The 18,028-nt window shown below is 36.8% G+C and overlaps 2 protein-coding genes across 2 annotated transcripts in view; both read left to right on the top strand.

Annotated features, from left to right (window-relative positions):
* LOC140170563 (uncharacterized) overlaps positions 1 to 17,722 on the top strand; it is a 41,370-nt gene extending 23,648 nt beyond the window's left edge. Inside the window, exons 8-14 of the mRNA XM_072193909.1 lie at positions 9,049 to 9,162; positions 9,468 to 9,581; positions 12,644 to 12,757; positions 14,181 to 14,294; positions 14,704 to 14,817; positions 15,561 to 15,866; positions 17,424 to 17,722. Coding sequence (XP_072050010.1) covers positions 9,049 to 9,162; positions 9,468 to 9,581; positions 12,644 to 12,757; positions 14,181 to 14,294; positions 14,704 to 14,817; positions 15,561 to 15,866; positions 17,424 to 17,452 — 905 coding nt within the window. The 3' untranslated portion in view covers positions 17,453 to 17,722. The remainder of the gene's footprint in view (positions 1 to 9,048; positions 9,163 to 9,467; positions 9,582 to 12,643; positions 12,758 to 14,180; positions 14,295 to 14,703; positions 14,818 to 15,560; positions 15,867 to 17,423) is intronic.
* The window catches only part of LOC140170562 (fibropellin-3-like), a 55,611-nt gene that overhangs the window by 24,971 nt on the left and 12,612 nt on the right, over positions 1 to 18,028 (top strand). The gene's annotated exons all lie outside the window — the stretch shown is intronic.

Below are 18,028 nucleotides of genomic sequence, written 5' to 3'. Positions count from 1 at the left end.
TGAACTTGCGTATCTACGTCACCTTACTCTCCCAGTGAAATTATTGGATAAATATAGCACGCGCAATCAAATGTTCATTACATTAGTTTGTATCATCGAGACGTCTACATTGTTTCGTATTACACTCAGTTTAATTGGCCTACTATTGTATGATTATCAAACATCGATAAACAGATGAATGCTGCTGATGATTTAATTGATCAACCACATGTTTGAACGATTTTGCTTTCAATCCGCAAGTTCTAGGGATTCACAAGAAGCAGAATTGTCTGGAGCCTACTTTGGTAAGTGATAGTGTATTTCAACAAATGTTACAATGTTAAATAATGTTTGAACAAGAATATTTAAAAAAAATCAACAGTATTTGCTTATTGCTGGTGTGTAGCATCATGTCGGCCAGGTCATATTTTTTTCTGTTAGATTTAGACCTTATGAAGACATTATGAAGAGGCATGCGGCCCAAAATGCACCTGTTCAAATTTCTATACATTGAGTCATAGGCGAAAGAGGTCTTGATTACGACAGGGAAATTGGACCAACTACGATTTGCACTATACTTTATGTAAATTACCGTATTGGTATAGCGCCGGGTCCCATTATACTCGTTCTACTATCATTGAAAACATGAAAACTTGATCTAATGCAAATTTGAAAATCTGCACAATAATAGCATAGCTACATGTAGTATGGAAATCCAGCATCCAGCAAACAAAAACAAAAACCAATACTTCTTAAATCCTTAGGAGGGTATTTTCTAGAATAGCCATTTTAAAGGCAGTGAGGTTCGATACAAAATCAAAAACTGTAAAAAGTCACCAATTAATTTTATACATTTTGCTTGTCACGTATGTACGTAAAGAGCCTAACAAAAACATTCTAACATTCACCATTTTACTTTTACAGCATCAGCTGCTCAGAATGGACTCGATCTCGCTGTGTCTCACATTACTGGTGATTGCTTTATCAGCAAGTTTAGGATCAGGACAGGATACTGGAGTAGGATCAGAATGCAATATTAACGTATGCCAAAATGGAGCGCCACGTTGTATAACGAAGCTAAGTGGTGCTGCCTTCTGTGAATGTGCTGTTGGTTTCCATGGCCAATTTTGTGAAACGGGTCTGGGAAGTAAGTTTAATAAAAGGGTAAAATTACAGATATATTTTGTTAATTTAGGTTACAAGGACAATCACATCCTTATGATCAATCAACTAGCACAAAATAATTATGTTTGTTTTTAATTTGGTATTAAAGTTGATAATGTTAGCGGTAATTTTGAAATAATAGTAAATTACAGAGTATATTCAGCTGAATTTATACTCAATCGCTGAGCGATTGCGATGCATCGCTTTTGAAAAGCGATGAGCAATCGCCGAATTTCGCAATGCATCGCTCGTCGCTTTTGCATTTATACTAATCACGGCGATAGCGATTGATATTGCTTCACAAATGAAATATTTAAAAACCCACCAAAATACATTTTAAGAACATCAATTGTTGTCAATAATAAATAGCTTTAAATTAATTCATTTCCGAAAGCTAATGATTGAGAAAAGTAAATTAATTAGCAAAATAATAGATCCAATTGATAGGAAATGATTGGTTGATGCTTTCATGTATCAAGTGACATCGCTCGGAAGTTGCCATCGCTCGGAAGTTGAGATTTCTTTAACTCGCAAATGCAACGTCGTTTTTGCCTCAGTAATTTGTGTCGATTGATCGGCTTGACGCTCTGAAAACGGAAGTAAATACTGATCATTAAGTATGAATTCAGCTTTTATAGTGATATAGTCACCATTTTAAAATGTATTTTATGCTTGTTTTGTTAGGACCTTCAACAGAATGTAATTCAATCGATCCATACCAATTCGGACAGAAAAAAGGGGACTTGATTTCGCCAAATTACCCTGGAAACTATAGTGATAGACTCGATTGTAACTATTTCATCGGTACTGCTGACGCCAAACAGATAAGAATTACTTACAACGTTGTTCGACTGGAGCTCAATAAGGACGTCATTACAATAGGCTTGGGTCATACGTTGGATCTCAGTAAATTCGAAGTAGAATATGATATCGACACTATTAATGCTATACCGGTAAACGAGAGAACGGTTACCTATGATACAGACAAATTATGGCTGAATTTGTTCACCGATAAAAATATTGTAAATCAAGGATTTAATATTACATATGAGATCGGTAAGCAATGAGTTTCTAGTTATCAGATGAACACATCCTAAATACGAGTAATGAGTCTGATGTCTTACATTGTAAAATTGAAGTTAAGGTACGACATTAAATGCTGTTAAAGTTATACGTTAAGGAGGGTCTGGGGAGGGTGGGGAGGTGGCATGACCTAGCGTGTGTTGTTGTTTTTTTCACTCAAAGATTGAGGCAAACCAAAAAATAGCTGACACACAAGAGGAATGGTATGGGTTCTATAAAGGAGAACCTAAGGCTGATATAAGGGAAATCATTTCTTCCCCATGTGCATGATTTTTATCGTGGGGGAAAAACACCCAAAATCTGATATGCATGTATATAGTATTTGCTTTAGCTCAAGAACCACAAGACCACTAATTGGCCGTCTTGACTCATTTCTTAATAGATCAATGTATTGACTTTAAGAAGTCCTCTATATTTTTTAGTTATATGGATAAGATTGGATACTCGCCATCCCACTCGATTTAATCACTTCTTTTAAGTCAAAGTTCTGATTATTCTAATATAGAAATTATGGTATAATGCTTCTTATCTATAACTGCACGAGTTGGACCTCACGTTATTGTTCATTGTTTATGCCTGACCGTTGCAGTCACAAGTAAGAATGTATAGACCTTTTTCCATTCTTCCCATCATGCATGATTCAAGGGGGTATAACGTAGTTCATCAACTTCCTAGATCGTGTGCATCCGATAGTCTTGGCAATTTTTTTGTCTTAATATGCGCATACTGATTCCATATTATGTGGATTTTCGTAACGGACATCGATGTTACTAATTGTGTAATTATTAAACAATAGAGAGATGCAGTCAGGGAGCGATGCAGAGCATCTGTGTAAGAGATCGTTGGTTGCGGGGTTTGACACCCGGCAAGTGGAAGTACCTCCCTGGAATAGTGCACGATGGGAAGTAGTAGGGAAAAGATCTGTTATGTGCTTTTTCAATGAACATTAGATACTTCGTTTTACTTTGGGAGCAGAGAAAAGTGAAGAAGCCTTATACGTTTACGAATGTTGTGTTATACTCGTATACCTGTATACTTGTATGCTGTGAACAGTCTATATAGTTAAATTTCAGAAGAAAAAAGTTCTGTTTTGTATTTACATGTATACGTTTGTAAGTTAGATGGAAAGTTATAATAGTTGATCAATAATCATGAATCTAATAATGATGTTTTATTTTTATTCGCAGATGGTAATGAATGCGAACCCAATCCTTGTGGAAATAGTGAACAGTGCATAGACTTAGAATTTGGCTACAGATGTGAAGGTATAACTAGCTTCCATGAGTCTCTCATTGTTAAAGAATTAAAACTCACTACTTCGTGGAAAGGACTATTTCAGTTGGAATACATATACTCTGTTTTATGTTAATGAATGTATGTGTAGATTTTCGCAAATTGAAAATATTTCAACTGATTTTCGGAGGTTTCCAAATCGTTGCGAATTATCATATGAGAACTAGTAGAGTAATTTAAATATGCTCTGTGTTATGGTTAAAATGCTGAAATTAGCTTTCCAACACCTATCGCATATAACAGTTCTATTATCCAAGAACGAATGAAAAAAGAACTGTCAAAGAAAAAAAGAGCTAGTTCAAGTGTAAAAAAACAATCCTTCATAAGTAGATCTCAAAAACGTTTTCAAATGTTTTCATTTCTTGTTTTCTAGATATCGGTCCTCAAATGATAATCGATATCCCTAATAATATAGTGCAAGATACAGACGCTGGATCAGACAGAGCCATTGTTTTCTGGATTGAACCCACCGTCACTGACAACCGGGGTGACAAACCGGGACCATTTACACTGACATCAACTCATATACCTGGATATGCATTCCCTATTGGGACTACTACAGTGACATACACAGCTGTGGATCGAAATGGCAATGCGGTTATTGAGTCATTTACTGTAACCGTAAACGGTAGGTATTAAATTACGTTTACTACTTGATTACTACTTATTAACAATAATTTTGTAAGTCAACATCAAATACATACAATCAGTCAGAATCAAATACATTATATTTAATCATTTTATTTAGCCAGCAGCCTTCTCCTTCATTTCTGATGTATATCCTGATTCACTTGAGCTGCGAAGATCACTGATCAGCGAAGTCCACTGAAGACTTTTATATTCATTGCATAAAACCCTCGCAGAGTTGACTATCTCCAAAATGGTGCTCTTATCACCATTCGCACCTTTTAACCTTCATGGAAAATAGGTCTTCCTTGGATCCTTCTGTTTCCACTTACATTGATAGATGTGTTGTTTCATAAACCTTATTAGTATATTCCTTTCTTGGATTAGGTACGCACTTTGACGTATTCTAGATCTTCTCCGATATTACTGGATAGTAGTGTATTGACTACATAAAATAAGTGTGATTCGCAATTACCTTTCTTTGAAGGCATGTGGACTGTTAGCACATTAACTATAGTGGCAAGTCCAATTGAATGAACACAGCCTGACATAGCGTGACTATTTTTTGCGTACACTGCGCGATGCACGCCAGCGTATGCGACTGTGCGTGAGTGAGTGACGCGGAAGTGAACCCGATCATGCCAACACTCTCCTGGGGGGTTAGTAGAGTGTTGTATAACAACACTGTTAACTGTGAAGTATTGTCTTCACATTTTCTTATATACCAAGTACATTTTTATTAATAGCCAATTACTACTTTCACAACATACGATATAATCTGGAAATATGGTAGCGCGCAATCCAAATACGGCAGCCAGCGCGCGCGCAGTTTGTTCGACGCAAAACAACACGCAAACGCCGGTCAATTGTGTGCGACATTGGAAAAATTACGCATTTTGCGGTCAATTGTGAGATATTGATGACCTCGATTTGCGTTCGTGTTTTCACAAATAACTAAATGTAGTTGGATCGCACGTATCGCGTTTATTAATAAGGTTATGAATTCTTAATAACGTTTTCATAAAATCAGAAAAATAACATAATTTAAACGTCTGTTTTCTTAATACAGATAGAGAAGATCCAGTTATAATTGGTAATCCAGGAAATACATACCGAGCTACGGACCCTGGTTCGTCAACTGCTGCCGTTTTCTGGACGGTACCCACTGCAAGTGACAATTCTCGATCAGTTACATTGACATCAAGTCATAATCCTGGCGACTCTTTCTTTATTGGGAATACGACAGTGATGTACTCAGCTGTTGACCCTTATGGCAATGAAGCTATTGAGGCATTTACAGTGACCGTCGAAGGTAAGATATTCTCCTAACAAGAGTTTCTACGGCCTATCGTCGTCCGTATTCCATAGTGGCGTATAGTGGGGCGCCGCGAATAAACAACTTTTCGAGAAAATCGGGTTTGAAGAAATGCCATTTTAAAATCGAGTTGTGTAAATCAGACATTCATTATATTTTGTAAATGATGTGAAATTTCTGTAGTAAACTAAATAGATTTTATTGTTATATATTTTTCAAAAGAAATAAATACATACTATTGCTGGCAAACTGACAATAAAACTATACGTCACTATGGAAAACGAACAAAACGCAATACCCTAACCTTACGTTAACCGTACGCCACCTCGGTCGCCGTGTAATCCCTATGGCGTTACTTTTCGTCGTTCGTATTCCATAGTGGCGTATAGGTCCGATACGCGTACGCCACTATGACATACGATGTTTTTCATTTTTGCCGATATTTCATAATTATAAAATGTGTATAAAAAGTGGCGTACGGTCGATACGCCACTATGGAATACAAAAATGTCACTTTGTAACTATACGCCACATTTAATTAATTAATTACTAATTAATTAGCTAATTATGACTGATGAGACTTAGAAAAATGAAAGAGAACATCATTAAAAACATATGTGCCAATTTTCAAAAAATGACCAAAAATCACTATACGCCACTATGGAATACAGCCGACGCTATAAGATAAAAATAGTTATTATTGGATTTTACGATTGATATGAAATCTCTACAGAAAACTGTATCGGTGAACATGGAATAAGTTTTATCATTGTTGTATATCAGATGTACATTTGCATACAATCAAATCAATAACGTAAACATAATGGAAAATACTGTTTTCTTAAATACAGATACAGAAAATCCAGTTATAATTGGTAATCCAGGAAATAGATACCGAGCTACGGACCCTGGTCGGTCAACTGCTGCCGTTTTCTGGACGGTACCCACTGCAAGCGACAATTCTGGATCAGTTAGAGTAACATCAAGTCATCAGCCTGGCGATACTTTTTTCCCAATTGGTGACACGCTAGTGTCATATACAGCAATGGATCTATATGGCAATGAAGTAACTGAATCATTTACTGTTACCGTTGAGGGTAAGAAAGTCTAGATGATATTCTAAATGAATCCTGTCAGGCTTATATTAAAATACCAAATTCTTCTAAATTCGGACAAATGCATCATTTGAAATTCTTGGAATGGCTAGGAGTCAATTACTATAATTTACTTAGCTTCTATCAATTACTGTTAATAACTTCAAATCGTCTCTAAGCACTCATTTCGTCGGTCGCAACACATAGTGGCGTACGTGAAGGACAAAATACGTTTCCGAGCAAACCGTTTTTGAAGGATATGCTACTAGTAACGGGGTCTATACTTCTCCACTGTTATCTCTCAGTGGCCCGATTCCATTTGAAATTGAAGTTTACGGTTCAAACTATTAAACTGTGTCTTTAATAGTTAACAAGGAATAACTGTTATAGGATAATAGTTAGCTCTAAAGCTATACGCCACTACGTGAAACGGAAAGTTTGGAAAATCACTCTACGCCACTATGTGTTGCGACCGACGATTTATTTACCAGGAGTTTTGACATACCCTTTTACCATTTTTCCAAGTTGTTATTTTATTTATGCTGTGTTTTTTTTTTTTTTTTTTTTTTTGTGGGGGTGTATATAAGCGCTTAGGGACCTCCGTGTGAGGCGCTATATAATCACTGTAGTTATCATTGGCTTTAATGATTTATATGAAGTCTCTACAGAAAACTGCATCGGTGAACATGAAATTAGCTTTATCATTGTTTTATACCAGATGTACATTTGCATACAATCAAATCAATAACGTAAACATAATGGAAAATACTGTTTTCTTAAATACAGATACAGAAAATCCAGTTATAATTGGTAATCCAGGAAATAGATACCGAGCTACGGACCCTGGTCGGTCAACTGCTGCCGTTTTCTGGACGGTACCCATTGCAAGCGACAATTCTGGATCAGTTAGAGTAACATCAAGTCATCAGCCTGGTGATTCTTTTCGAATTGGTGATACGCTAGTGACATATACAGCAGTGGATCTATATGGGAATGAAGCAACTGAATCATTTACTGTTACCGTTGAGGGTAAGAAAGTCTAGATGATATTCTAAATGAATCCTGTCAGGCTTATATAAAAAGACCAAATTCTTCTAAATTCTTACAAATGCATCATTTGAAATTCTTGAAATGACCAGGAGTCAATTACTATAATTGACTTAGCTTCTATCAATTACTGTTAATCAAGTCATCAGCCTGGTGATACTTCCCCAATTGGTGATACGCTAGTGACATATACAGCTGAGGATATATACATGTATGGCAATGAAGCAACTGTATCATTTACAGTTACCGTTGATGGTAAAACAGTTTAGCTGATATTCCAAATGGATCCTATAAGACCATACAACATGGGTTATAAAATTTTCGTAATGAAATCCAACATCACAATTTGCAAAGTAATATTCGTACACTACCCTTTTTGGATATCTGTGAAGCCTGAAGGCTGCACATCACCAAACAGCGATAACGGGTAGAGTATGGTCTTTTTGGTACCTTTCAGTTTTGAAATTAAAAAGCTTGTTTCTTCCAAATGCAAAATTAAAAAAAATTCTTGAAATGACCAGTCAATTACTTTAATTTACTTACCTTCTATCAATTACTGTTTCTTTACCCTTTTTTTTCATTTTATTTTCCGAAGTAAATACCATTCTGAACATACAAATTTAAAATGTTTTAACATTATAACATATTCAAATTTTGTTATGATCAAGAATACCTAGACTTAAAAAACACCACCAGTATAATTTAATTCAAAAACAGCTTATTTAAATTAGTTTCAATTGCATGCTTTTAAAATGTGGTATCATAAAACATGTGTCGACTCTTGCTTTCCCAGATACCGAGGCACCAGAGATATTCGGCATTCCTCGTGACATAGTGCAAGATTTAGATAATGGATCAAATACGGCGATTGTTTCCTGGAATGTACCCACGGCTATTGACAATTCTGGATCAGTTACACTGACATCTGATTATGTTCCTGGATATGCTTTTCCTATTGGTACTACGACAGTGACATACACAGCTAGGGATGGCAATGGCAATACGGTTATAGAGTCCTTTGTTGTGACCGTAATTGGTAAGTTATGAAGTGGCATGCGATTTACCATTCGAATGAAATTAACAACTCAGTATACAGGTTTATAAGACAGTAAATATGTTGATATTATTACTTTCGAGATAATGTCATCAAACTGTTTATTATAACTGAATTAGGTGGTTGCTAATTAGTGGCGTAGCGTCATATAGGCACGTCCCCCTCCCCTTCGTCGATTTTAGAAAATCCCATAGAGAAATCGCCAAAAAATGACAATGTACTTAAATTCACCATTCATGAATGGAGAAAAATGCATATTTATTGTATCACATCGCACCTGTCTTGGTGACTGGGATGGACTTTTCCCTCGTATTTGTCTTACTTATTCTAATTATCTAATTATTGTTACAAGAATGAACTACTTTTATTAATGAATTTGTCCTTTTCATTAGATATAAATGAATGTTCAAGTGAACCATGTCAAAATGGAGGTGTCTGCACTGACCTAATACGACGCTATGTATGTACGTGTCCTTTTGGTTTCGCTGGAGTCAATTGTGAGATCAGTAAGTATCTATTATGTTTATTCATTGGTAATTAATATTGCGACTGCAGATCATTTAATGTTGGGCCACCTAACACATATATGTGCTGGGCATCAACTTTAATATCGAAACACAGAACAAATGTCCACCCAATGTTTATGTAAAGCATCCATTTGCCACCAACCACACATAATATCTTTAAATGACCACGTGTTATAATATAAAATGAAAACGACTCTGAATGAATTTTCAGTCAACAACGCATGTGATAGTTCACCATATTATTTTTAACTACTTTTTATTGATGAATTTATCATGTTTTTTAGATATAAATGAATGTTCAAGTGGACCGTGTCAAAATGGAGGCGACTGCATTGATATAATAGGGAGCTATGTATGTATCTGTCTTTCCGGTTTCACTGGAGTCCATTGTGAGATCAGTAAGTATCTATTATGTTAAATCATTGAAAATTAATGTTATGACTGCAGATCATTTAATGTTGGGTCATCTGAACATACGTGCAGGACATCAACTTTAATATCGAGATACAGAACAGTAATATCGTTATACAGACTTGACACTTAATATGGAATACTTTTTCGCATAATTCCAAGACTGGTCTGGTAGAGGTCTGCATAAACGGCACGGGCTAACTATTATTTGGGGTGTGTCGGGAGATGGTTAAAATAATTGTTTGACAGAAAATGTCCTTCCATTAGTTTACATTATGGCGCTCATAATGTAGTAAATTAGCCTAAAATGGCGAATTTAAGAAGACTGAATTTGAATTTTGTGGGGTAAAAATTTCTGAATTTGAGCAACATTATTCCGATATTATCAACTTTATTGAGGTTTGGGGCAATTTTATTGAACCTAAATACCAATAAGTGTTCGTCAGAACTGAAATGCACCTGTGCTCTACCAGTTTGAAAGTGGGAGGAGCTTTAAAAAATATGGCTCTATAAAGTGGTATGCACTGAGAAAACTCGAATGGTCCCCTGGGGCTAAATGTTATAAACTTACTGTACACAAAGAAACAGTGTGAGTTTATTGGTCAACCAGGAATCCGCACAGTTGTTTTTGTACCGTTAGTTTATAACATTTGAACCCAGGGGGGCATTCAAACTTTCTGAGCACACACAGCTTTTAAGAGGCATATTTTCAAGCTCCTCCCCTGTTCAAAAACGTGGTACATTGTAAGTGTATTTCAGCTGTCATGAATGCCAGTTGCTGACGAATTTTAAGAAATATCACCTCAATCCCCTTTAAATTCAATAATAACAGAACCACGTTGCATACAGTCCGAAATTGTGTCCCCCACAAATCTCAAATTCAGCCTCCCTAAATCCGCCATTTTAGGCAAATTTGCTACATTATGAGCATCATAATGTTAACATATCGAAAGCACATTTTCTATCAAAAAATTCTTTTACACCATCTCCAAACACACCCCAATTAATATTTAGCCCGTGCGGTCTATGCAGACTCCGTCCAGACCAGTCTTGGAACTTTGCGAAAAATATTCCATATTAAATGTCAAGTCTGTATAAAAAATTATAGTGCCGCCGACATGTGGGGGAGTAAACGGGTGCGTTACCCCGGGGCAAGTGAAGAAAACATACTTTACTATCGGGCAGTAAAAGCAAAGAAAAGGGACCCCAGGGGACGGTAACAGGTAAAGAAGGAGGGCGAGTTAGCGCAGTGGTAGATCCCTCGCTTTGCACCACTGAGGTCCCGGGTTCAAGCCCCGGCGCGGCCCAGGGACTCATGTGCACTTGGTTTATCCCGATTCCATGCTCGCTCGCGCAGGTTTCCTCCGGGATCTCCGGTTTCCTGCTGCTTTCAAAAATCGGTGATTAGTTGTTTTGTTTCAAAAACGTCCTTCGTCCAATGGAATTTGGGGAGCTGCACAGATAAATGGTGGATGTTACAATCTAAGTGCGGATAGGTTTGCGCTATTCCGGCTGCACAATACCTAGTTGATGCGATCTGATTGTGATGATTCACCATGGCAACGAAATTACAGCGCTTTGAACACTCCGTGATCTGTGGTAAGGCGCTATAACAGCCGAGTTAGCTCACTCATTAAGGCGTTCGACTATGATGCGAGAGGTTGCGGGTTCAAACCCTGGCGGTGCCTAGTATGCTCTCGTGGAAAAATTGAGTTAGCTTGAAATTCCCCTGGACAAGGAACTTACTGCTAATCGTCTCGTTGTAACCCGTACGAAACTCGGGGAGCTGATCCTGGTTGCGATGGTTATTTGTGGCATGTCTAGGGTGTGCGCTCTTGTAGCAGCAAAGTCCCGGATTTGTTGTTAAATGGTTTATGGAATGATGTGGGCCATAGTGGCTGAGGCAGGTGGATCAACGTCTCGGCGTTGTGCCTGTGCGTAGCGCACTATAAATCACTGCGCTTCTATATAAATACCGAAATGTATTTATTTATTTTATTAAAGAAAAGATACATTGTAATTAAGGCAGATTTTTTTTTTTCTTTACTATACGGGCCAACAAATGTCTCTTTTCTTTACCATTAGGCCCCACGGTTGTTTGATGGGATCATTTATTAGTTTTTCAAAAAAAAAAAATAATGTACAACCAAATTTTAGGCCTGGGCCGCTAAATGTGATATCATGCTAATGTGTACAGATGCTTTCAAGTCATTCGCAACTTTAATTTTTCTTCTTTTACAAAATTATTCACTTTTCTAGCATTTTAATAGCTTTTTCGGATATAAAATGTATCTATTAATGACAAAATTGGTGGCGCTATTTAGTTACTGGAAATTACTCTTCCAAGCTTTTAATACAAGCAACTCCTTTTATTGTTTGATAAAATATGTTTATAAAATTTCCTTGTTGCTTGTTTCACTTATTCCAGCTGTTTTAATGGCAATATTATTCACCTACCCCTTGCAAATAAAGAAACATCTATAGTTTGCATTTAGTTAATAATGAAGTCAATTCTATATACATCAAACAACCCCAAGGTATCTCTTCCTTGCTTTTTACGGGCCCTCCGAGGTCTCTTTTTCTGTTTATGGGTCCATTAAGGTAACTTGTCTTTGCTTTACCGGCCCGTAACCTTGACCGTGGTGACGTTTGAAAAATGCCTTCAAAATCGAATTGTTAGCCTCCATTTGCCCCTCCCCTCACGATATGGATGATAGCGGATATTTGTAATGAGTGAATTTTGTCTACAACTTATAGGGAACAAGTGATGTAATGAAAGATCAAGCACAATTATCAATAATATTATCATCATATCCTAGTTTTCAAAAATGCTGATACATTCATCTGATCCTGTAATTCTTTTGAGGAGTGCAGCTCATTGATCACGCCTTACTATTCATTAATGTAGAAGCATATTCGTGTAACATCGCACCTGCACTAATGACCGAGATGAATTTTTCTTCTCTTACTTTTATTCCGTAAGTTTTCTTATTACTTACTTTTAATCGAAGTGACTACTTTTATTTGATAAATTTGTCCTTTTCATTAGATACAAATGAATGTTTAAGTCGTCCATGTCAAAATGGAGGTTCCTGCATTGTTGGAATAGGGCGCTATTTATGTACCTGTCCTTTTGGTTTCGCTGGTGTCAATTGTGAGATTAGTAAGTATCTATGTAGATTCATCGGTAACTGATGTTGTGACTGCAGTTCATTTAATGTAGGGCCACCTATACACATATCATGTGCTGCAAAGTCAACTTTAATATAAAGACACAGAACAAATTTACATACACAGTTGTGTTAAATCAAGGTGGTTTTGGGTGTGTTTGTTGTTGTTGTTGTTGTTGTCTTCGCTTCTCTTAAAGGGGGGTAACCCTATTGGTTTTGGATATGGATTGTCTTTAAAATTACATAATAATATCAAATATCTCCCCCTTTATGCTGCTTTGTGAAAAAACGAGAGCATTTTCAGCGTAAATGTGAATAAATAGCCAAATTTGCAATCCAATACCTTGTATACGTGAATTGCATTCTGGGTAGGCATGCAACAACAACAATTCCCGTTCGTATGACGAATGCTGACATGCTGCAATGCCCGGCCCGTATTGAACGGAAAATATTTGGTTTTTTTGTTTTTTGGTTTTTCGTACCGTTTCAGAAAAAAGGAAACAAAATATATTTCCCTTGCAATATGTACATTTCAAATGAATATAAAAATTTGGGTTAAAATGGAGAAAAAAACCTTCCGATACCGGGTTTTGAACCGGGTACCTCGCGGGTAAAAGAACGGCGCGCTAGCCAATTGAGCTATTTCACCAACTGAAATAATCAAGGAATTGTTTTAATTATATACGGCGGACCGTCTCCTCAGCACTTAGCGTAGCTCGCTTTTTTCTCTTCCCATGATCCGAAGTAATTTTTATTGTTTACAAACTGGTATACCTGTAAAAACCGCTGTGATTCATGATTTCTCCGGAAATACATCGACTTGGAGCGTCAAATTTCAGGATAGTAATGAGAAAAATAGTATCTATTATGTGATACCAAAACCTCATCAACAATGAAAAAAATCGGGGGATGATGCTGTCGATCGGGTTACGGACCTTTAATATAAACGCATCTATGCAAGCTTGTGCAAGTTCGTGACAAGCTTGCATTGTTAATCAAACAGCTCATTGATTACTCCTCACTATTCATGAACACATATCAAGTGCTGGGAACGAGGGAGAGAACGAATTTCCACACACAGTTAATGTGAAGTGCAGTTTTGCTTTGTTTTTGTTTGTTTCTTTGTTTCTTTGTGTGTTTTTTGTGTGTTTTTTTTTGGGGGGGGGTTACTTATCTTGATTTTGTTTCTCTTAACATGAATGCCTCAGTGCAAGCTTGTGTGAGCTCGTGTCGAGCTTGTATTATTTATCAACCAGCCCATTGATCGCTCCTCATTATTCAAGAATGTAGAAGCATGTAATATAATCGTGTCACATAGACCAGGATGGACTTTTTTCTCATAATTTTGTTCCTTACTTTATCTTATCTGTAATAGAAGTAACTCCTTTTAATTGATGAATTTGACCCTTTCATTAGATATAAATGAATGTGCAAGTAGACCATGTCAGAATGGAGGTGTCTGCACTGATGGAAGAGGGCGCTATACATGTACTTGTCCTATGGGTTTCACTGGAGTCAATTGTGAGATCAGTAAGTATCTGTGTAGATTCATTGGTAATTAATGTTATGACTGCAGTTCATTTAATGTCGGGTCAGCTAAACACATATCATGTGCTGGGAACAATGGAGAGAACGAATTTCCACACACAGTTAATGTGAAGTGCAGTTTTTTTTTTTTTTGGGGGGTTACTTATCTTGACTTTGTTTCTCTTAACATGAATGCCTCAGTGCAAGCTTGTGTGAGCTCGTGTCGAGCTTGTATTATTAATCAACCAGCCCATTGATCGCTCCTCATTATTCAAGAATGTAGACGCATGTAATATAATCGTGTCACATAGACCAGGATGGACTTTTTTCCCATAATTTTGTTCCTTACTTTATTTTATTATCTTTAATAGAAGTAACTCCTTTTAATTGATGAATTTGACCCTCTCATTAGATATAAATGAATGTTTAAGTAGACCATGTCAGAATGGAGGTGCCTGCACTGATGGAAGAGGGCGCTATACATGTACTTGCCGTATGGGTTTCACTGGAGTCAATTGTGAGATCAGTAAGTATCTGTGTAGATTCATTGGTAATTAATGTTGTGACTGCAGATCATTTAATGTTGGGCCACCTGAACACATATCATGTGCTGGGAAATCAATTTTAATAACGAGGGACAGAAGGGATTTCCACTCACATTTAATGTGAAGTGCAGATTTTTTGTTTTTTTTTGTTTTTGTTTTGTTTTTTTGAGTTACTTATCTTGACTTTGTTTCTCTTAACATGAATGCCTCAGTACAAGCTTGTGTGAGCTCATGACAAGCTTGGATTATTTATCAACCATTCCATTGATCGCTCCTCACTATTCAAGAATGTAGAAGCATGTAATAAAATGGTGTACTGTATTCTGAACAAACTTGTATGCAATCGGTACAAGCTTACGCGATCCGGGTGGCTTTTTTCACCCACAATGAGCCGCAATAACACTAATCCTTAGGGTTAGGTTAGGGTTAGCATATTGTGGCCCATTATGGTTGCAAAAAATGAATTCGCGTCCGGGAGAGACACATTGAAAATTGCACTTATCTGTTTATCGTGGAATATGTTGATTTGGTTGGATGTGATTACATGACATAATTTTAACTTGATCTGCCAAAATAGAAGTACGAAGACACATTTTTCCTACAATTGAAATCGATAGATCAATCATAATTTGTTTGAACATTCTCGCACGTACATGACATTTGATGACATAACATGGAGTACTATAGTCTTGATTTCACAGGTGTATGTGGATTTTAATTGCAGGGGACAAAATGTGCGACCCATCTGGTATTAAGAATCCAGGTGGCTCATCTAGTTCTAGTTCAGAGGAGGACCAATGGAATGTGCCATCTGGTGTATGGAATAGACCTTGCAGACCATCGCCTATGAAGAATAATGGTAGCGGATCATCTAGTTCAGAAGCGTACCGTGTCAGGAATAGATATCGTGTCAGGAATAGATATCGTGTAAGGAACAGATCGCATGGACCTGCTGCTGTTATGACAGGTGGATCATCGAGTTCAGAGGTCAAATCGAACCGGGCGTCTCGTGTCAGAAACCGAAATCGTGGTAAGATATGTTTTAATTGTAACTAGCTATTTTATTGATCCGTAAATTCATCAGGATTGTCCATAATATATTATTTATAGGAGTTCTGGTTTACAAATCCAAAACTATTTTGGTATAAAGATGTTAAACGTACCTCAATGACTTATATAAAATGTTCTTAAACAAATCCAAGAAAAGGTGATGTTGACATACCTCAATGACGTTTCATGCTGTATCACAGCACCCTCTCAAATTGAATGATCAACTTTGACCCTCTCGTCTGTTGCTTCCTGTTGGTAGCTGACGTGGATGGCGCTGTTAGTAACTGATCATAAATATGCGAAGGAAGTAGTTACCACAATCCCTGTTGAGTGTATTAGCCTGCCCCCCTCTTTCTTATCCATTCAATTTGAGAAAGTGCTATGATACAGCACGAAACGTCATTGAGGTATGTCAACATCATCTTTTCTTTGATTTGTTTAAGAACATGGACACTTCTGATGAATATTTTTTTGCGGATACCCCAATGGCGTTTCCTACTACATCGTAGTACTTTCTCAAATTGACTGATCAACTCTCACACTCCTCGTCTGATTTCTATTATAACTCGGACGTTGGTGGCGTTTTGGATTGGAGTAATTGGTCGTAAATATCGTAAACATTCCATTTGAAATACTCACTCCAGATATATAGGTAAAGACATAATACAGAAGGAGTATGGGTTGCAAAAATTCCAATTACATCTGAAAAACATACTGTGGTAGATATTTCCAAAATCTTCCACAGGGTAGTGTGGATTTCAACTGGAATAGCCCAATATTGACACAAACATGTCCAGCAACGACAAATCGTGACGCAGAACTAAAAACGGAATTATTTGTCGCCACAGGAAAACTAAACTCAACCCAGAAAGTATCGAAACGATTATAGATGGTCAGATATATCGTGAACTGAAATATATAGCAAAACTTATTTAATGTATATAAAGCGCAGCTTTCTCTTGCGCATTTTGATACCTCTTTTGTTGAACTGCGATATCATTTGGTTGAGTTATGGGCGCTTGAGTGGCTTCAAGTCGGATTTTGAAAGTTGGACTTAGCTCCTATTCAAGCCAAATGCGTTCGTCGTGTACATGTACACCCCACATACACACCCCCACACACCCCACACACAAAATCAAGACAAATGACACCGATGTACTCTGTTTACTTAACCATGAACTGTACTTTAATTTACTCCTTCGACTTCTAACTTCAATACTTGCTATCCTTTACTTATCTGTGACTTATCTCATGAACTCTTTCTGCTGACATTTCAATACTTGGTGTGCCCACCATCACTGTCTATCACTGCCTGGATTCGTCCTCGCATGCTCTCAACAAGATGTCTCATCTTTCCTTGGCTTGAATAGGAGCTAAGTGCAACTTTCAAAATCCGACTTGAAGCCACTCAAGCGCCCATAACTCGACCAAATGATATCGTATAGCAACAAAAGAGGTATCAAATATATAGGGTATAGCCTCACCTTCTATATGATTAACCACTTAATATCTTTGTCTTATATATTAATCCTTCCAGGTCCGTCCGTGAAAAGAAGTGACCGGTAACACCAGCTTTACCACTGATATAATGCGATACTTTGCTCTCGGGAGCTGTCTCTATTTCACCTTGATTGCTCAGATAGATGGCCTAAGATATTCAGCTTACTGGAGGATACTTTGTGTCTGTCTTGCTCAGGATCCGATTATAGAATATTAGAGATAGACGCATCGATTCACAAACTATAACATTTTCTGTGTTCATAAAAATACTTAGGTGACCATGGGTCACTCAAAATAAAAAGAATTCCCATTTTTGAAATTATGCGAATAAAACTAAATATATTTGTACTGCACAATAGAATTACGGTCCCTACGACCGTTTAAAAAAATGCAAATTAAAATAAATGAAAAAGTGATTCAAGCATCCACTTTATCTGCTAAGATACGATCATTAAACATTATAAAGTAATATATATTTAAAATATTAACCAATTGCTGACATCAATTATGTCAATGCTTTGTAATAATGTTAAGATTATTTCAAATGTTTAAGTATAGTAATAATTTGTAGAGTTTTCACAAAATTGTTTGGTATATCACGTTCTATTGGCCACTCTATTTAATCGACGCGTACTAAATTTA

Source organism: Amphiura filiformis, chromosome 14 (genome assembly GCF_039555335.1).
Source record: "Amphiura filiformis chromosome 14, Afil_fr2py, whole genome shotgun sequence".
Taxonomy (NCBI): domain Eukaryota; kingdom Metazoa; phylum Echinodermata; class Ophiuroidea; order Amphilepidida; family Amphiuridae; genus Amphiura; species Amphiura filiformis.
The sequence above is the reverse complement of the archived record's forward strand: the minus strand, read 5'-3'. Positions and strand labels throughout refer to the sequence as shown.